The 22,263-nt window shown below is 43.2% G+C and overlaps 1 protein-coding gene across 7 annotated transcripts in view; it reads left to right on the forward strand.

The window, feature by feature from the left end:
• elmo1 (engulfment and cell motility 1 (ced-12 homolog, C. elegans)) overlaps positions 1–22,263 on the forward strand; it is a 321,507-nt gene that overhangs the window by 290,506 nt on the left and 8,738 nt on the right. For all 7 annotated transcript variants that reach the window (XM_068056594.1, XM_068056610.1, XM_068056619.1 and 4 more), the window contains 4 exons: positions 7,004–7,167; positions 10,951–11,063; positions 17,254–17,361; positions 20,020–20,102. In XM_068056594.1, the coding sequence (XP_067912695.1) occupies positions 7,004–7,167; positions 10,951–11,063; positions 17,254–17,361; positions 20,020–20,102 (468 nt within the window). The remainder of the gene's footprint in view (positions 1–7,003; positions 7,168–10,950; positions 11,064–17,253; positions 17,362–20,019; positions 20,103–22,263) is intronic.

The following is a 22,263-nucleotide window of genomic DNA, read 5'->3' on the forward strand; positions in this document are numbered from 1 at the left end:
CCCCCCGGGGGAGATATTCGAGCAATAAAATCACAGGTCAATTCTCTGCCAAAAAGGCATTTCATAACAGAATGGGAATCCAGTCAACTTTGATCTGGAAACCATGGTAACTCAAGTTGAAGGAGCAGATTATAAAGACAGCAAAGGAGGCTTCCAAGACAGGTAATCTTGGAAAACCAGCAAAATAACATACAACTAATAGGAAAACCTCAAGGGTAATGGGGACTGCAAGCTGAGATTTGAGTTACGAAATGAAGAACTGTTCAACATAAAAGTATGTGCACTTGTTGCAAAGATATTTGGGTGTCTTCAAATCCAGGTGGGAGGATCTCACAAGATGATTATGAGGGTGGAGTGGCGGATGGTGAGTTGCCCCAGTTGCTATGTATAGCGACATTGTAGAAGCATTGAAAAAGAATATGCAGGCAATTTTAACCCCTCTACCTGGCAGAGGCAGAGCACGTAGGTGGTTAACATGCCCCGTGTTACTTAGCTGTCCTGGAGACACCAAGATTCCAGCTGCCTGCGATTTCAACCTGCATCCCTGAAGCCATCATGATGTCATTGGGACCCGACTGGACCTGCCCTGGGACTTAAGGGGACCAGCTCCAGAAGTGGCTGAGAAATTGAAAATATTTCTCTTTACCTTGTTGGGCCAGGAGAACCAATCTGACTCCTCAGAGCCCTACAAGGAAAGCTTAGGCCTCCCCTGACTCAGACACCCTACCTCCCTGATTACAAGATGCCTACCCTATGTTAGCAGAGGGGGAGCCTGTGGGCTATGCAGTTTCCTGCCACTATCCAGTTGTTCTAAGTGGGAAGTGGAATGCCAGCATGCAGCGTGTTAATGAGGCCTAGGAGTTAGAATAGACCTGGCTTGATTTCTGCAGCAACAAACAAGTTTCCAACTCACCTCATCACTCACCCACCAAAAATTAAAATTGTCCTCCATGTCCGATGTCCCTACACATATCACCCAGAGGAATACCTCCCCCTTGCATGACAGAGGATAATTCTAGAAATTCTGAAAAATGAGCTGAATAAATTCTTGGTGCGGTTCATATTTTCGGCCAGGGGTGTAAACAAATTGTACCTTTGGGGGAATGACTGAGGAACAGGTATAGAGCATTCAGCCCCTCAAACCAGTACCACCATTCAGTTAGATTATTGCTGATCTGTATCTTAACTACATCTATCAGCTTTGATTCCGGTACCTTTAACACCCATGACTAACAAAAATCTATCAAATTCAGTTTTGCAAATTTCAATTGACCTAGCCTCAACTGATTTTTAGAAGAAAGGATTTCCATATTTCCACTACCCTTTGTGTGAAGAAGTGCTTCCTGACATCACCACTGAACGACTTGGCTCGAATCTACAGGTTATGCCCCCTTGCTCTGGACTCCCCCACCAGAGCAATGAGTTTCTGTTTATCTTCCCTACCAACTCCTTTAATCATCTACAGTCGAAGGAATACAAGCATAGTCTATGCAACCAGTCCTCATAATTTAAACTTTTTAGCTCCACTATCATTCTGGTGAATCTGCACTGCACCCGCTCCAGGACTACACCTCCTTCCTGAGGTGTTGTGCCTTGAACTGAATGCAACACTCTAAATAATTTCCACCCCTTTGGAATTCCCTCCCTCATGAGATAAAGACCATCATTTAATTAGCATTTTAAATTATTTATTGCACTCTCCACTAGCTTTTAATGATGCCTGTATTTGGACCCCTACAACTGTCTGCTGCTCCACAGTTCCTAGTGTCTCATCATGTATAAAATACTGTGATCTGTCTTTCTTGGGACCAAAGTGGATGATCACACACTTCCCACACTGAACTCCATCTGCCACAGTTTTGCCCATTCACTTAATTTAATCTACCAATGTCCCTTTGCAACTTTCTGATCCCATCTGCACTATTTACTGCGCCACTTAACTTGATGTTGTCAAAAACCTTGGATATATTGCTCTCTATTCCTTCAGCTCTGTCATTTAAAAATGTAGTGAAAGGTTGAGGCCCGGTCCAGATTCCTGGGGGATACCACTAGTCACATCCAATTTATGGCAACTTAAGGGCCTCTTCCCGCCGCTACTGATATTTTACCTGCGGGGGATGGACATTTTGGCACCTGTGGGGCTGCCCAGTTAAACCTAGTGGCCTCCTTGCAGGCTGAGGAGGGGGCCTTCCTGATCGGCCACCCATGGCCCCATGGAAGGCCTCCCTAGTGGCAAAGGCCATTCCAGCTGGAACACCGCCCCCTGCCCTTGCGATTGACCCCTGACTCCCTCCCTTGCCAGGGCCTGGCTGATTGACCCCCAGTGAGCCCCAACCCCACTTTATCACCTTCTCTGGCCTCCATCGGTGGCTCGGTCCGCGGACAGCTGCAGTCCCAGCTGTGGCCGCCACTGCTGGGGCAGAAGAGCTGCGGGCCCTCTGATTGGCCGACAGTTCTTGGAGGCAGGACATCCTGCATCAGAGGGGCAGAAGCCACGACTGAAGGCAATTAATTTCCTGAGGATGGTAAAATACGGTCATGTCTTCCAGGGCTGGGTAAGGCCAGCTCGCCCCCAGCTTTCCAGCTAGAGGGTGGGGCCACCACCTCCTCGAAAATCCTGGCCTCAGTCTCCAACCTCCTAACCCAGGTTTCGGCAAGCTGCAGAGCTACATGCACCTTGTTAACTCATAGGGCTCCTGATCTTGATCGGTTGTTTTAAAACTGTTTAAAAAAATATTTTCAAAAAATGGGAGTTGGTTGCAAAAATAAAAGATGTTTACATTTGTGACACTAAAGTAAATATTGGTTAATGATCTCAGTAATCTTGAAAGGGTTGATGCTAATTAAATAGCTTGTTTCATTTTTAAAAATTTTTATTGACATTGTACTTGTGAGAAAGTATCATTCAATTAATGTTTTTTTATAAAAACCTTTAAAATTTTGCTGGAAATGAAATGCCCTCTCGCAGTTCTTAAGATTTTGCCTTTTTGACAGTTTTTAAAAATGGCTCTTGTTATTCAGGTTGATGACCCCTTACCTAACCAATTCCCTATACAAGTTAATAGGTTGTCGCCAATGTTCCCTCTAAATTTATTTTTGGAGTGCCGTCTGATTTATTTAAGTGCTTTACTTTTTTTTGCATGACCGCGCATGAGAGGTAACTTAAAGGGGCTGACTTGTGCATCGCCTGCATGGAGACTTTCAGGTTGTAGCCACACAGCTTACAGGGAACATTGGTTACCTCCAATTCCATGTGTTCTCAATTTTGTCTACAGTCTTTTATGTGGAACCTTAACAAATGCCTTCTGGTAGTCCATATAAATAACAAGCATAGACAGTCCCTTATCTACCATGTTAGTTACCTACTGAAAAAATTTAACTAGGTTCATTAGACATGAATTACCCGTTACAAATCCACACTTGCTCTCTCTGATTAGTTCATGTTTGTTCAAATGCTCAGTCACTCTGTCCCTAATAATAGATTCTAGTGGCCTCCCCACAACAAATGTTAGAGACTAATGGGCCTGCAATTTCCTAAGTTATCTCTCTTCCCTTTCTTTAATATGGGTCTGAAATACTTAGTTCTATATGCTTCCCAACATTACAGGAGAAAGTGGGGGCTGTATTTTCAGCCCCCGCCGGAGCCAGCATCAAAGATGGGTGGGTGCTTGAAAAAAAGCCATGCCAGACAGCGTGCTGGTTCCCCAACACCATCCCACCCCCAGGCCATTCTTGCAGAAGCGGGATGGCAGAGGTGGTGGCAACAGGGCTACCCGCCGGCATGCCACAAGTATTCGACACGGCTCATTAATAGCCTACTGAGGCCAATTATAGGAAGCCGACTGAGATTTTTCCATCGGCATCCAGGTCCCCGGGTGGTGGGGGCTGTCATAACTGCCTGGAAGCAGCCTCCCAGCAGCAGACCAGGGGGGTCCAGTGCTCCAGGCAGGCCTAGAGGCTCTCCCTGCCTGTCCGGGTGCAGGAGCAGCTGCAGGCCGCTCTTTAGCGGGGTTCTCCCCCTTCCCCCCCCACCGCCACCCCCCCCCCCCCCCCCCCCCCCCGCAGTGGTGGTCTGGCTGCAAGATCCACTTTTTAACTTAAGTTTAAAATTTCGAGAGAATGCTCCTCCATTTTGAATCGCCCTTCCCTTACTTAACCCTCCATTGCAGCCTGCTGCTCCTTTCAAACTGGAAGGTCTCTGATTGGCCCTCCAGCTTCGAGAGCCCGCCCGCCGTCCTTAGTTGGATGGCGAGTCCGTTTCCTGGCTAATTAAGCAAGTGCCCCTGTGAAAATTGGGGACAGTGACTGTTTCCCCCCAGGGGTTTGGGACCAGGAAAAGGTCCTGGACCCTGTTTCCCACCCCGGAGAGAAAATCCTACCCTTGGTGTCTATTTCTGACATATGCTGACACAGCAAAATAACTCCCACTGACACCCACTGTTTGGGGGAGAATCAAATAGCTGAGGGCAGTTTTGCCTCAGATTAACTAAGGTATAGGTACACTCCCACTGGCAAGAATCTCAGTAAGTGTTTTGAGCAGAGACCCATTCTCTTTAAAGTCTTGATATTGGTAGTGAAGGAAAGGAGAATAGTTAGAAATATGCCAACACTAACAAAAGCGCAATGATTGCAGAGAGGAATCTAATTGTGGTTGGTATCTTTGTGATACTATTTGTGTCATGCATGTTTTTAAATAATACGAATTTATCACATTCAGAGTATTTTCATGGCACTTTGGATCACTGAACAATTCGCACTTCCATTGCAATCTTCATGTACAAAGCAACATCTTGGAGCGCTTTGTTGGGAAGTGAAACTTGAACAGGAGAGAGAGAGAGGGTTGACTAGAAGGATCTTAAGGATGTTGCTGAAGGCAAGGAGAGAAAGTGGTCATGCAGAGGTACTGAAGGAGGAAGCTTCAGAGGGTTGGGGCCAGTGTTCTCTTTGAGCTGCTCAGGTGCATGGCCATGCAGGGGACAAACGGGCGGTGCACAGGAAGCAGTCCCTTTAAGATGTGCACATGTGCGACTGAATGGCAATCTTAAAGGGAGCACTCAGTGCAACAAACTGGCAAAAGGGAATTAGGGGGAACATTGGTCGGGGCATAGTTCCTGAAAGTGGAGTGGAGAATGAGAAGTACTGGCTAACAAAAGCGCAATGATTGCAGAGAGGAATCTAATTGTGGTTGGTATCTTTGTAATACTATTTGTGTCATGCATGCTTTTAAATAATACGAGTTTATCACATTCAGAGTATTTTCATGGCACTTTGGATCATTGAACAATTCGCACTTCCACTGTGGGTGGAATTTAAGTGACTAGGCAATGTTAAGCACAAAATACTAATGAAATAAATATTTTATTCTGATACATAAGCATTGCAGTTCAAACTGTTTCTTTAAATTCTTATTTACAGACGACACTTTACAGATTAATTAAAATGGTGAGAGTACTGGAAACTGGTCTTGCCATCTTGGGGAAAAGGGGGGCTCGTAATGTGAAAGAAAATAACTTTTATAATAAAGGAGAATGAACAACATTTGTGTGTCAGCCATAGCTCAGTTGGTAGCACTTTCATCTCTGAGTCAAGTGGTTGTGGGTAGTCCCACTGTAGGACTTGAGCACAACAACCTAGGCTATCACTCCAGTGTATAACTGAGGGAATGCTGCACTGTCAGATGTGCTCTTTTTCAGATGAGATAATAAACCGAGGCTCTGTCTGCTTTCTCAGGTGGACGTAAAAGATCCTAATGCACTATTTTGAGGACAAGTAAGGATGCTATCCCCAGTGTCCTGGCCAATATTTATCCCTCGATCAACATCACAAAAACAGATTATCTGGTCGTTATTACATTGCTGTTTGTGGGCGTTTGCTGTGCACAAATTGGCTGCTGTGTTTCCTACATTACAACAGCGACTACACTCAAATGTACTTCATCGTCTGTGAAGCACTTTGGGATGTCAAGACGCTATATAAATGCAAGATCTTTTGGGGCTGGTTAATCTTGTTATTTCCATTCCAGTGTTGTCACAAGGATTTTATTGTAACGTAATAGTGGGAATGCAAAACTTTTATATCCTGTTCCCTTGAAAACATGAATCTTATGGGAGCATTTTAAGCCATGCACTATCATTATCTACAATCCTCCCAAGAAATTTGTGTTCCTCCAATTCTGGCCTCTTCAAACCTGACTTCCTTCACCTCACAATTAGCAGCTGTTCCTTCAGCTGTCCAGGCCCTAAGCTCTGGAATTCCCTTCCTAAACCTCTTTCCTTCTCTCTCCTCCTCTTCATGTCACTTTCTTTCTTTAAGAGCCTCCTTAAAACCTACATCTTTAACCAAGCTTTTGGTCACTTATCCTAAAGTCTCCTCCTTCTGCTCAGTGTCAGTTTTTGTCTGATTATGCCTCCTGAAACACCTTGGTGTTTTGCTACATAAAGGCACTATATAAATACAAGTTGTTGTTCTAAGTACTTGTGATTACAGATCTACCATTTTTGGTAATAGTGCAATTTGAGGTGATTTACCAAGAGTATATAGCAAGTATATTGATGCAGCAAATGTTGTTAGTATCAATGTACTGAACAAGCATAGTTATAATGCTGTCCCAAACTTAGAAACAGTACTTTTCACATAATATAAAGATACACCTGTGAGTGTTATTAACATGTATTTTTGTCAATTACTGTCTAATGTATGGATTGATACCAATTAGGCCATGATGAGAACAGGGAGAGGTAGTGATCTCAACAGACAGACAAAACTGTAACCACTGATCTAATTAGTGTATATACCATATGTGGATTACGAGCAGAATTAATATGTGCGCAGTTGCATCTTTAACTTTAGCTCCTCTTCGCGACTGCACTCAATTTTGTAAACTAAACCGTTCTAAATTCTAAATACACCACCTGGAGTCCCTGCAGCTTCAGAGCCACTGAATGAAGTGTGAACAGATGGATTGACCAGAATTTGTGTGTCTTTATTTTGTCTTTCTCTCCAGGTGATGCAAGTTGTAAAGGAGCAGATAATGAGAGCGCTGACTACCAAGCCTAACTCACTGGACCAGTTCAAAAGCAAATTGCAGAACCTGAGTTATACTGAGATCCTGAAAATCCGGCAGTCCGAGAGGATGAACCAGGAGGACTTCCAGTCTCGTCCAATCCTGTATGCACCCAACTGTTTCTTGTCTTTCTCTTCTCAATGTGTGTCATTTCAAACTTTTAGGCGTGATACCCAAATATATGAGGACAATTTGCATAAACTTAGTTTGTATTCCCTTGGGTTTGGAAGTTTGACAGATGAGCTAATTGAGGTTTTCCAAATAATAATGGGATTCTCTAGGCTAGATACAGAGAAATTCCAAAACAAGAGGGCAAAATCTTAAAATTAGAGCTAGGCTATTTAGCTGTGAAATCAGGAAGCACTTTTTCACAGGTAGAGTAATGCATATCTGGAACTCTCTCCGTCAAATAGTCAGTGGTTGTTGGGGGTCAATTGAAATTTTCACGACTGAGTTCAGTAGCTCTTTGTTAGGTAAGGGTATTGAGTGATATGGACCTAAGACTGTACAAATGGAGTTGATGTGCAGATTGGCCATGATCTAATAGAATGGTGGAAAAGGCTTGAGGGGCTGAATGGCCTGCTCCTATTCCGATCCAGTCGAAAAAAAAGAAACAAAGGTAGTTAAAGCAAATGATTGCTGTAAAGTGAGAACAGATCATTCACTGTAAGGAAGAGCATCTGATTCCTTTTAGCCAAATTTTCTCCCTTCCTCTTGAGGTTGTTGGCCTAGGCGCACAGTTTTACATGTGGAACCTTCTGGCATACCATCCAACTGCCCAAATCTCATGTGATCCATCATTGCAGGCTATTTGGGAATGAAGGACATCACAACTGAATCTTATCCTCATCCCCGTATCTATATGTGCCATTTTCCAGGGTGAGTCACAGGATATGATCAGTAATAACCACCCTAGTTGATCCATTTTTCTCCCCCTCCCCCCTCCTTGCTTACCCCAGACCTACTGAGGCCAGTTGTGGCTTCAATACTGCCATCATTTAGCACAGAGATCAAACATGAGACCTTTCTGCTCTGCATGACTCAACTGTACCAGGCAGTGTGATTGCTCATCACTTCTGCAAAGAACAGACTGTCCATTCCTTGTACTTAATGCTATATCAAAGGTCCCCTCTCAACCAATGTATTACAGTACCCAGCACTTAAAATGCCCACATTTAAAATGGACAGTTGCTTATATCAACCAAAATGTGCCACTCATTAGCCATTTGCATTAACAACGGTTTCAAAGTTGACGCTTATAGCATTTTAAGTGCTCTGCTTACTTTGGTTAGAAACAGCTGTGTTTACTCACTAATTCTGCTTGATTTATCTGAAATTCTAATAGCATCAGAAGCTGAATTAAGTAATTTCTTCAAGACACTGTGGTTTTGCCAGTTGCCTGCATTCAAATACTTAGCCTTCGCCATATAAATTAAATCTTCTTTTAGAATTGCGCGGTATTGGCCAGGAGGTTCTCAGTGTATTGAATTTTAGATTAAACGTTGCAAGGGATCCACCACTGTAAGTCTGAATAACCAAATGTCCTTTGTGCATTATTTCAGACCGTAGATTTTAAATCTGAAAAGCTGATAGAGATAGCAAGGTCCCATTTTGCACTGTTTGCTGCTCCAGGATCTCGAATGTCAGATCAGATGTGGGCAAATCGCACACTCTATAAGTGGTGAGAACTATACAGCAGCTAAACGTAGGATTGCACCCATAGTTTTGCACACAAGTTCCAAGATTTGACCAGTTGAGTTAAAGACAATAAACAGTCAGGCTTTTATTTCCAGGATTCCAAATTTCAACCTCAGGATAAGTTTTCCTCACCTGCTAATGGCTTATGAGAGAATAACAGATCTCCCACCTGGGAAATGACATGGAGAGGGAGGAAAATCACTCGAAAAGGGGAGAAGAAATAATCAAAATGTTGCATGAAATGGATTTACCACATTGTAAATGAAACCTGTGTTTGTTAAAACTGGTATTTGCAAATGTGTTCAAATTAGTATCAACGTTAAGACTGTGAAGGTGTCAGGATTTATGTTGAATTGTGAGATGTGAATCTATATTCTGGTTTGCACAGTTTACTGTGTGGTAATAAATGTCAGTGTGAAATACAGAGCCTCATTGATTAAGGTTTTAAAAGGGGTAACAAGTGGGATAATTGTAAGTAATTACCTGTGGAGCTCTGTTTGATTAGCACATTGAATAGTTACATTTAGTGTGACTAAGTGCTCATCCAAAATTGTAACCCTTTCCTTGGGTCTAGCTTCGCAATCTTTTTAACTGTTGTTGAGAGGTGTCGGAGGTGAATTCATATGCTCATCACTTTAAGGGATGCCAGTATGGGAGAATGGAACAGTTTTTCTGCTTTGAACATGCAATTCCAGCATCAGTTCATCCCAGGTCAGGCATAGCATGGATCCAGGTGCAAAATACAAACTCACTTTGCTCTGTTCCAACAATGTACTCGGATGGATTAACACAGAGGTCACTGTCACCTGTTCCCAAGGTCCCCTTCAAATATGAGGACCCAAGTAAGATGCAGCATAACTCGAGTTGCCAAACCTCCTGGAACTGAAGATATAAATGTTAATTAACACCAAACAGAAATTAGCCTTAAATAAAAGCAAAATACTGCAGATGCTGGATATCTGAAATAAAAACAAGAAATGCTGGAAACACTCAGCAGGTCTGGCAGCATCTGTGGAGAGAGAAGCAGAGTTAATGTTTCAGGTCAGTGTCCCTTCTTCAGAACTGGCAAATATTAGAAAAGTGAAAGGTTATAAGCAAGTAAAGCAGGGGTGGGGCAAGAGATAACAAAGGAGAAGGTGTAAATAGGACAAGGTCACAGAATAGCTGTCCAGAAGGTCGTGGAGCAAAGGCAAACAATATGTTAATGGTGTGTTGAAAGACAAAGTATTAGTACAGATAGGGTTTTAACAGACTGAAAATTGAACAGCCGCACGTACAAACATGAAAAAAAAGTGGGTGAGCAAACTGAGCAAACTAAGATGAAATAAAATAAAATAAACACAAAAAAATTGTTAAAAAGGAAAAAGAAAAAAATAACTAAAAATAAAAGTAAAATGGGGGGCCCGTCATGCTCTGAAATTATTGAACTCAATGTTAAGTCCGGCAGGCTGTAGTGTGCCTAATTGGTAAATGGGATGCTGGTCCTCGAGCTTCCTCTACTCCCCGCCGATCCACCCGTACATGCACCTCCCCCCAAACCCCATACGTACACCCACCCCCAGTCCCTCTGTACACTCACCCCCCGTACACACCCCCCTCACCCCCTTTTAGTTTTAGTTTTAGAGATACAGCACTGAAACAGGCCCTTCGGCCCACCGAGTCTGTGCTGACCATCAACCACCCATTTATACTAATCCTACTCTAATTCCATATTCTTACCACATCCCCACCTGTCCCTATCACCTACCTATACTAGGAGCAATTTATAATGGCCAATTGACCTATCAACCTGCAAGTCTTTGGCATGTGGGAGGAAGCCGGAGCACCCGGAGGAAATCCACGCAGACACAGGGAGAACTTGCAAACTCCACACAGGCAGTACCCAGAATTGAACCCGGGTCGCTGGAGCTGTGAGGGTGCGGTGCTAACCACTGAGCCACTGTGCCGCCCAAAAATTAATAACTTACCCCGAACCCCCGTACACTCACCCCCCCCATACACTCAACCCCCATGCTCTGCTCCCCCCCGTACACTACCCCCCAATACACACACACACAAACAAATAAACCCGTCCGTACACTCACCAACCCCCCCATACACTCACTCCCCGCCACACACTACCACCACCGCCCCGCTGCTCCTTACAGGAGTAGAGCTTTGTTTTTGACCATTGATCTTTCTGCCTGCAGTGAACTCAGAGAGAAGATTCAGCCTGAAATCCTGGAGTTGGTCAAACAGCAGCGGCTGAACCGACTTTGTGAAGGAACCTGCTTCAGGAAGATTAGCAGCCGCCGGCGACAAGGTATTGAGTAGACAGATTCACCCAAACCTCTACCAAAATGAACACTATAATTATATACAAGTATTGGAAATGCCGACTCTGGTCATTGACATCACAATCAAATAGATCCCTCCACATACTTACCGTCAGAGTAATTTTGTTCTCAATAACTGTTAGAATTTTTTGAGTTATTAATTCATACATTTTTAATAAGCTGCCCCTAAGTTGCACAGTATAGAGCTATGTGTATTTCCATAGTTGTACGCATTATATAATTTTTTTTTGTTGGCAAGGTTTGCATTTATTACCCATCCCTAGCTGCCCTGAGAAGATGTTTGGGGGCCTTCTTGGACTGCTGCAGACCTTCTCGTGATGGTCCTGCCACAGTAAGGCTAGGTTGGGTGAATGTTGCATGACTTAAAGGTGATGCCGTTCCCAGTGTTAGAAGTTAACGGACAGTCAAAATGCTTTTGAACAGACGAGATTTACTTTTATTGCAGTATTTTCTCCTGCTCTATGAGACAGGAATGGAAGTGAGGTGGGGTGGGGGGGTGAGAAACAAAAGGGCAAGTGGTGCCGTTCGTGACATTGCCCAGCCCCCTGCCATTTTGTCTGGGGCGGAGAAGGCCAAAGACGGCCTTACTGTCCCAGGCCAATTGAGACCCTTAAGTGACCCATAAGGACGTGTTCCCACCTCCACTCCAATTTCGTGGAGGACTGAGGGGCTCACCACTGCATGTAGATCCCAGAGGCTACCCCACCTCCCGGCAGTGCTGGCCACCCTCCCACCCTCACTAACCCCCCTCACCTGTCCCAGTGTCTCCGACGTCCTCGGAACTGCAGGCTTTCTGCAGAACCAGCAGTGGCCACTGCTCCTGGTGGCGCTGTCAGCCCTCCAAATGCCAAGCAGCTCTGGAAGCAGGAGCTCGTCACTTAAAGGAACGCGTCTCCGATGGCAGGCAGCTAAATTGGCTGCCCATCATTTGATTGCAAGTGGGTCCAAAGGAGAGCCGAGGTGGGTTCTCCACCCACCTTCCGGCCAGCTGCTGGGACCTCTGTCACCAAAATAAAATCCTGCCCGTGTGATCAGAGTACACATTACACATTGCTGGAAGACAGGGCTGCTGGTCTCTTCTTACATATCAATGTTGCATACATTCAGTGCAACAGACCAAGAACAACAATGTGCATTTATATAGCACTTTTAACATAGTGAAACATCCCAAGGTGCTTAGCAGGGGTATGATCAGACAAAAATTGCCACCGCGCCGAAGAAGGAGATATTAGGACAGGTTTAGTCAAGCAGTAGGTTTTAAGGAGTGTCTTAAAAGAGGAGAGAACAGTGGAGAGGCAGAGAGGTTTAGAAAGAGAAATCAAGAGTTTAGGGTCAAGGTGGCAGAAGGCACGACTGCCAATGGCCAGAGTTGGTGGAATGCAGAGCTCTTGGAGGTTTGCAGGGTTAGGGATTACAGAGATAGGGAGGGGTGTAGCCATAGAGGGATTTGGACATGAGCATGAAAATTTTAATACAAAAGCAATGCTGGGCCAGGAGCCAATGTAGGTCAGAGAGCACAGGGATGATTGGTGAACAGGACTTGGTGCAGGTTAGGATTCAAGCAGCAGGATTTTTGATGAGCTCAAGCTTATGGAATGTGGAAGATGGGAGGCCAGCCAGGCGAGCATTGGAATAGTCGCGTCTGGAGATAACAAAAACATGAATGAAAGTTTCAGCAGCAGGTTGGCTGAGGCAAAAATGGAGACTGGAAATATTACGGAGGTAGAAGTATCAGTCTTGGTGATGGAGCTCAGCTTAGGATCAAATAGATTGAGATTAATATTGCAAACGGTCTGCTTGAGCCTGGGGAAAGTGGCCAGGGAGGGGAACGGAATCAGTGGCTAGGGAACAGAGTTTAGGCAGGAACTAAAGACAATGGTTTCAGTCTTCCAATGTTTAAGGGAAGGAAACTTTGGCTTATTCAAAATTGGACATTGGACAAGGAGTCTGACAACATAGAGGTAGTGGAAGGATCGAAAAAGGTGGTGGTAGTGAGGTGAGCTCAATGTCCTCAGCATATATGTGGAACCTGATGTCACATTGTTGAATGATGATGCTGAGGGGCAAAAATAGGAGAGAGAAAGGATAGATCCTTGTGGGACTCCAGAATATACAGAGCGGGAGCTGGGAAGAGAAGCCGTTGCATGTGATTCTCTGGCTAAGACTGGAGAGATAATAATGGAGCCAGGCAAGGGGAGTCCCACTCAGCTAGACAATGGAGATAAGGTGTTGGAGGAGGATGGTGTGGTCAGTTGAGAAGGTTGAGGTGGGATAGTGCACCACGATAACAATCACCTAGGATATCATTTGTGACTATAATTAGGGCCATTTCATTGTTGTGGCAGGGATAGAAACCTGATCACAGATGGTCAAAAACACGGATTTGGGAGAAAGATGGGCACGGATTTTGGAGGTCCAGCAGATTCTGTAACTTAGGAGCATTAAAATTCTATTGTGTGCAAATCACGATCCTTTTATATTGGACAACTTTGGGTCTTATTGAAAGGAGGTGAAATAGACTAGAATTGAGTTTGATACTGAACCCTAATTTATTTGTTCTGACACATTTCACATAACCACTCAGGTACAAAACCTCTTCTGTTAGCCTTGACATTGGTAATAAGCATGTAGTCAATCCTATTATGATTGAAAATGGTTTGAATTATATCGTGCACTGTGCACTCTGGGTACTAGACTGCCACATGGAAGGGAAACACGAGCAGTCCATATTGCAGACATAACTCTTGCTGCTGGTTAGTTTTGGTGCCAATGTTTGAAGGCAAGATTCAAAGCCACAGAAATGTGTTGGAAGTCAATGAGTTATCACCTCCGATTAAATTTCAGATCCTTTTTGAGCAGTGAGGAGCTTTTGTTGCATTTGCTGGTGATTCTACATTCCTCATGGTTTTGATGAGCTTCTTGACATCGATAAAATACAATGAAAACCTGATGCCATCATCAGAACAGAGTGAATTTGCTCACTTTGGCTGTACATATACTGAAATTGGAACAATACAGTGTAGAAGTGTAGATTAACATGGCCCCTATGCAAGGATGGCATGTACATTTGTGACGAGAAAGGCTGAAACCACACAGCTACTGTCTCATCATTTAAGGCTTTGCATTGCATTTACATTATATTCATATACTGAGGGACTTTGGGATATTTTACTGCTTTGAAGGTGCGGTATAAATGCACCTTCTTGTTTTGTTGGTATACCATATACATGGCTCAGTTGTACATATTATAGACTGGTAGGGGAAGAACCTTACAAAGTAGCTTTTAGCTGACACCAGGGGTCTGAGTGGGTGCTATCAGTCTTTGGGTGTATTGTCGCTACCTCTTGTATTTTTATGCACTAATTCCATAGTGTTTGCAAAAACTATAGAGCAATAATAGTTGGGGATTTCAGCTACCCTAATATCAACTGGGATACAAACAGTGTAAAGGGCACAGAGAGCACAAAATTCTTGAACTGCATTCAAGAGAACTTTTTTAGCCAGCACGTAACAAGCCCAACAAGAGGGGGCCCAATTCTAGATTTAGTCTTCAGTAATGAAGCTGGGCAAGTAGATGAAGTAGCAGTGGGTGACCATTTTGGAGATAGCGACCATAATACAGTTAGATTTAGCATAATCATGGAAAAGGACAAAGATAAAACAGGAGTAAAAGTTCTAAATTGGGGGAAGGCAAATTTTACGAAACTGAGAGGTGATCTGGCAAAAGTAGACTGGATGCGGCTAGTTGAAGGAAAATCAGTGGCAAACCAGTGGGAGGTATTCAAAAGCAAGATTCTACAGGCACAGTGTAGGCATGTCCCCACAAAGAAAAAGGATGGTATGGCCAAATCTGGAGCCCCCTGGTTATCTAGAAGCTTACAGGGTAAGTTAAAGCAGAAAAAGAAAGCTTATGACGATCACAACAAACTTAATACTTTTGAAATCCTAGAGGAGTAGAGAAAGTGCAGGGGTGAAGTAAAAAAAGAAATTAGAAAAGTAAAGAGAGGGCATAAAAAATTATTGGCAGATAAAATCAAGGAAAACCTTTATCAGTACATTAAGAGAAAGAGGATAACTAAGGAAAGGGTAGGGCCTATCAGAGATGTACAAGGGAACTTGCACGTGGCTGCAGAAGATGTGGGCAGGGTGCTTAATGAGTTTTTTGTCTCTGTCTTCACAAAGGAAAGGGTTGATGCAGACATTGTAGTAAAAGAGGAGTGTGAAATATTCGATACGATTAGCATAATGAGAGAGGAAGTACTAGAGGGTCTGACATCCTTGAAAGTGGATGAATTGCCCGGGCCAGATGGATTGCATCCCAGGTTGTTAAAGGAAGCCAATGAGGATATAGCGGATGTGCTGAGGATCATCTGCAAATCCTCACTGGATATGGGCGAGGTGCCAGAGGATTTGAGGTCTGCGAACGTTATACCATTGTTTAAAAAGGGTTCGAGGGATAGGCCAAATAATTATAGGCCGGTCAGTCTGACCTCGGTGGTGCGTAAAGTATTAGAATCAATTCTGAGGGAGAGGATAAACTGCCACTTAGAAAGGCACAAATTAATCGGGGATAGTCAGCATGGATTTGTTAAGGGAAGGTCATGTCTTACTAACTTGATCGAGTTTTTTGAGGAAGCAACAAGGAAGATTGATGAGGGTAGTGCAGTGGATGTGGGGTCTACATGGATTTTAGTAAGGCATTTGACAAGGTCCCGCATGGCAGACTGGTTAGAAAAATGAAAGCCCTTGGGATACAGGGGAATGTGGCAGGTTGGATCCAAAATTGGCTCAGTGACAGGAAACAAAGGGTAGTAGTTGACGGATGTTTTTGAGAATGGAAAGCTGTTTCCAGTGGTGTTCCACAGGGCTCAGTGCTGGGACCCTTGCTGTTTGGGGTATATATTAATGATTTGGATTTCAATGTGGGAGGCATGATTGGGAAATTTGCAGATGACACAAAAATTGGCTGTGCAGTTGATAGTGAAGAGGATAGCTATAGACTCCAGAATGATATCAATGGTTTGGTTGAGTGGGCGGAAAAGTGGCAAATAGAATCCAGTCCAGAGAAGTGTGAGGTAATGTATTTAGGGAGGGCAAATAAAGCGAGGGAATACACAATAAATGGGAGGATATTGAGAGGGGCAGAAGAAGTGAGAGACCTTGGAGTGCATGTCCACAGGTCCCTGAAGGTGGCAGGACAGGTAGATCGAGTGGTGAAGAAGGCATATGGAATGCTTTCCTTTATTGACCAAGGTATAGAGTACAAAAGCAGCGATGTAATGTTGGAACTGTATGAAACACTGGTTAGGCCACAGCTGGAGTATTGTGTATAGTTCTGGTTCCCACATTACAGGAATGACATAATTGCTCTGAAGAGAGTGCAGAGGAGATTTACAAGAATGTTGCCAGGGCTTGAAAGTAGCAGCTATGACGATAGATTGGATCGGCTAGGATTGTTTTCCTTGGAACAGAGGAGGCTGAGGGGTGACTAAATTGTGGTGTACAAAATTATGAGGGGCCTAGATAGAGTAGACAGGAAGGACCTGTTTCCCCTAGCGGAGAGGTCAGTTACCGGGGGGGGGGGGGGGGTGCACAGATTTAAGGTTATTGGTAGAAGGATTAGAGGGAACATGAGGAAACACTTTTTCACCCAGAGGGTGGTGGGTGTCTGGAATTCACTACCAGAAACGGTGGAGGAGGCAGAAACCCACAGCTCATTTAAAAGGTACCTCGACATGCACCTGAAGTGCTGTAACCTGCAAGGCTACAGACCAGCTGCTGGAAGGTGGGATTAGATTGGGCGGCTAGATTTTTCAGTTGGCGCAGCCATGACGGGCTAAATGGTCCCCTTCTGTGCTGTAACTTGTCTACGGTTCTATGAAACAAGATCCACAGATAGTTAGGTTGACAGATGCTTCCCTTCGTGGAGTGTCAGTGCCAGGTAGCAAGTGCAGTCCAGCAAGAATGGAAAATCAGATTTTGGAATGTTTCTATTGATTCAGCCTCTGAATCCATGATTATATTTGGTCTGGGCCAATGTCTTATCTGTATCATTTCAGTTTTTTAATAATTATATATATTGCACAAGAGTGTTTATAATCAAAACTATGAGCATATAAACCAAGAATGGAAGTGACAAAATTATTACTTTTACAGACAAATTCTGGTATTGCCGTCTTTCGCCAAACCACAAAGTCCTGCACTATGGGGACCAGGAGGAGAGCCCTCAGGGAGAGGTGCCGCACGAATCTTTGCAGGACAAGTGTAAGTGTCAATAACTGAATAGCATGAACTACTCACACAGCACTATGCAGCTTGCATGCTTTTCAATGCATGTGATGATACAGGTAGCATTCTTTCTATAGACTATGCTGACAGGGTCCAATGTTCTTTCATTGTACCTGAGCTAAATTGCAATGCAGCACAAAAGTAATCTGGCAGCACACAGATGCTCCCCTCCGTTTCCCTCCACCTCCCGCAGTATTTGTGGAATATGAGGAGACCACATTAATTAACATACCACTGTAGCAAACCTGCCTGACCTTGTGTCATCAAAAAAAGAAAGGTGTTAACAAAGTGAGCATTGGTCCTATAGAAAGTGAGTCTGGGGAATTAATAAGGGAAAATAAGGAGATGGCAGATGAATTGAACAGGTATTTTGCATCGGGCTTTACCATAGAGGATACAAGTAACATCCCAGAAATAGCTGTAAATCAGGAAATGGAAAGAAGGGAGGAACTCAAGAAAATTACATTCACCAGAGAAGTGGTACTGAGCAAATTGTTGGAGCTGCCGGCTGACAAGTCCCCGGTCCTGATGGACTTCATTCTAGGCTCTTAAAAGGAGTGACTAGTGTGATAGTTGATACGTTGGTTTTGATTCCCCAAAATTCCCTAGATTCGGTGAAGGTTCCATTCGATGTAACTCCTTTATTCAAAAAGGGAGGGAGACAGAAATCAGGAAACTACAGGCCAGTTAGCTTTGCATCTGTAATAAGTAAAATGTTCGAAGCTATTATTAAAGACCTTATAGCAGGACAGTTAGAAAAATTCAAGGTAATCAGGCAGAGTCAACATGATTTTGTGAAAGGGAAATCATGTTTTACCAATTTATTGGAGTTCTTTGAATAAATAACATGTGCTGTGGATAAAGGGGAACCAGTACTTTGATTTCCAGAAGGCATTTGATAAGGTGCCACATCAAAGGTTATTGCAGAAAATAAAGCTCATGGTGTAGGGGGTAACATTTTGGCATGGATAGAAGATTTGTTCACTAACAGGAAACAGAGAGTAGACATAAATGGGTCATTGTCTGGTTGGCAAGATGTAATGAGTGGTGTGCCACAGGGATCGGTGCTGGGGCCTCAACTTTTTACAATTTACATAAATGACTTGGATGAAGGGACCGAAGGTATAGTTACTAAATTTGCTGATGACACAAAGATAGATAGGAAAGTAAGTTGTGAAGAGGACATAAGGAGACTGCAAAGGGATATAGATAGGTTAAGTGAGTGGACAAAGGTCTGGCAAATAGAGTATAATGTGGGAAAGTGTGAAATTGTCCATTTTGGTAGGAAGAATAAAAAAGCATTTTATCTAGATGGTGAGAAATTACAGAACCCTGAGATGCAGAGGGATCTGGGTGTCCAAGTGCATGAATTACAAATGGTTAGTATGCAGGTACAACACATAATTAGGAAAGCTAATCGAATGTTATCATTTATTGCGAGGGGAATTGAATACAAAAGTAGGGAGATTATGATTCAGTTATTCAGGCATTGGTGAGACCACATCTGAAGTACCGTGTACAGTATTGGTCTCCTTATGTAAGGAAGGATGTAAATGTGTTGGAAGCAGTTCAGAGAAAGTTTACTAGACGAGTACCTGGAATGGGTAGGTTGTCTTATGAGGAAAGGTTAGACAGGCTAGGCTTGTATCTGCTGGAGTTTAGAAGAGTAAGAAGTGACTTGATTGAAACATTTAGGATCCTGAGGGGTATTGACAGGGTGGATGTGGAAAGGATGTTTTCTCTTGTGGGAGAATCTAGAACTAGGAGTCATTGTTTAAAAATAAGGGGTTGCCCATTTAAGACAGATGAGGATTTTTTTCTCTCAGAGGGTTGTGAGTCTTTGGAACTGTCTTCCTCAAAAGGCAGTGGAAGCAAAGTTCTTGAATATTTTTAAGGCAGAGGTAGATAGATTCTTGATAAGCAAGGGGGTGAAAGGTTATCGGGGGGTAGACAGGAATGTGGAGTTGAGGTTACAATCAGATCAGCCATGATCTTATTGAATGGTGCAGCAGTCTCGTGGGGCCGAATGGCCTACTCCTGCTCCTGATTCATATGTTCATATGGTCGTATCAATAGCACCATCATAGAACTGATGCCACACCAGAATTCATGGATATTTGAATCAAGCTTTTAAAAGGATGATGAGTAGCTGCTTTTAGTGGCAAATTTGGTCCTTCGTTTATTTTTCCAGAGAGCAGTTGTATTCAAGGAGAAATCTGCTGCACATTCCCAGTGCAGTGCTACACACGTTAACAATTTTCATCTGTCAATCCAAAAAATTATGGGCTGTGCACGCTCAATCTCCTGCTATGTGCTCCTAATTGGTGAGGCTAAGAGCACACGTGAGAGGGGGAAATTGCCCTATTTTTAAAATATTTTAAACTCTTCTATCACAAAATACAAATCAAAAGCTAATGCTTAGAAGATGAACAGTACTTCTCAATAAAATATTGTGTTGTAACTATGTTGATAGGATTAGATGAAGTAAGGTGGAAGGAGGCTCACGTGGAGCATGAACTCTCGCACAGACCTGTTAAGTCAAATGGCCTCTTTCTGTGCTGTAAATGGTAATTCATTGTATTCTGGTGGCAGAAGCAGCAACTGTGTGTTAAGAGTTTCTTTTTTTTTAAACAGTACCAGTGGCTGATATCAAAGCTATCGTGACAGGAAAGGATTGTCCACACATGAAGGAAAAGGGTGCCCTTAAACAAAACAAGGTAACCATTCACTGTGATTCCTATTTTATGCTAAGATAAATTTGTTGAGCTACGGTAGTATTAAATGAAGGTAAGAAAACATGTGCGGGAGTATTACAAAAGAGAATGCATGTCTTTTAGATGTGATATTAAACCAAGACCACATCTTTCCCCTCAAATGGGCATAAAAGATCCCACTGTACTGTTCGAAGAAGAGCAGGAGAGTTCTGGGGTTTCCTGGCCTACATTTATCTCTCAGCCAAGACTTAAACAGATGATAAGTTCATTTATTTCATTGCTGTTTATGGGACATTGCTGTATGAAAATTGGCTGCCAGGTTTCCTACATTACAACAGTGACTACACTTCAAAGGTACTTCATTGGCTGTGAAGCGCTTTGGGACGGCCTGAGGTCATGAAACATGTGATATAAATGCAAGTCTTTCTTTCCTTAATATTTGTCATCCGCTGCATGCAACAGAGAAACATTTACTTTTCACTTTTTTTTCTGTCAAGTTTGAAGATGGTGCACTTTATTTTCCTGTCTAACATGTTCAGACCCACTGATTTAGTGACTGATTACATAGGATATACAGCACAGAAACAGGCCATTCGGCCCAACCTGTCCATGCTGGCATTTATGCTCCACTCGAATCTCCTCCCATCCTTCCTCATCTAATTCTATCATCATAAATCATAGCCCTCTATTCCCTTCTCCCTGATATGTTTGTCAGACTTCCCCTTAAATGCATCTATACTGTTCACTTCAGTCACTTCCTGCGTTAGCGAGTTCCACATTCTCACCACTTTTTGGGTAAAGAAGTTTCTTCTGAATTCCCTATTGGACTTCTTGGTGACTACCTGAGTCAGTCAAAATTTATTTTTATGGAATACTGGGATTTATGCAGGTATTTTGTGAATCTCCTTCCATTATTCCATGAATGCGACTAATCAGTGGCCTTGAATAGCATAATTTTACATTTTTAATAAAAGCCTATCACAAAATAAACAGAAGTAGGAAGAAGGGGTGAGGTTTTTGACTGATATTTTTGTCTGTGGGGTTCCATTGTGGCTTTGCCCGTTAAAAACAATGGGAGTTCAAGGTCATTGGAAACAAGCTGGAATTTATTGCTGCTCTGCTAAGTGCACACATTTAGGTTTCTGCATTAATGAATATTAATGTAATTGATTATGTGGAGAGTGAAGGAGAGTTAAACGCGAATGTTATCTTGAGCAGTACTGCTATTTATCTAACTGTCTTGTCCTTTGTCTTTCGACTGAAATTTCTTCAGTGCAGTCATTCCACTGGAATTAATAGAATTTGATTAAGCTGCAGCAATAGTAATACTTTGTACAGCAATTTTCAGCAAGACATTGGCACACTGCTGAAGACATACAAAATCAACTTAATATGCATAATTTAAGAAAGAAAAAAAGCAAGAATTTGCCTTTATACAGCATCTTCTACGACCTCAGAACATTCCAAAACGTTTATAGCCAATGAAGTACCTTTGGAGTGGAGTTACTGTTGTAATGTAGAAAACACAGCAGCCAATTTGCACACAGCAAGCTCCCACAAAGAGCAATGTGGTAATAACCAGATATTCTGTTTTAGTGATGTTGATTGAGGGATATATATTGGCCAAAACACCGGAGGGAATGCACCTATTCTTCAAAATAGTGTTATGAGATCTTTTACATCCACATGAAAGGTTAGGTGGGACCTCAGTTTAACCTCTCATCCAAAAGTCCTCACTCTGAACTGCACTGGGAGTGCCAGGCTAGTTTATGTACTCAAGTCTCTGGAGTGAGATTTGAACCCACAACCTTCTGACTCCAAGGCGAGAGTGCGACCACTGAGCCACAGTTAACATTACCATACAGTACAAAGGCACTTTCCTTGAAACGTCACCACCTAAAGGGAGTCCATATAGAGAAAATGAGGAACTTGATCACATCAAGCACAGATGGCATTTGCTGGGAAACAGGACCTTTTTTTTCATCAACTGATGCAAGAATGGGTCTGCAACTGAACTGTTCTGCCATATAAGGAAATTGGATGGACCCTTGAAGGAAATAGGCTTGCAGGGCTACGAAGATTGAGCAGGGAAGTGGGACTAACTGGATAGCTCAGTGGAGAGCCGGCGGGGACTCTCTGGGCTGCATGGCCTCCTTCTGTACCG

Source organism: Heterodontus francisci, chromosome 2 (assembly GCF_036365525.1).
Source record: "Heterodontus francisci isolate sHetFra1 chromosome 2, sHetFra1.hap1, whole genome shotgun sequence".
NCBI lineage: Eukaryota > Metazoa > Chordata > Chondrichthyes > Heterodontiformes > Heterodontidae > Heterodontus > Heterodontus francisci.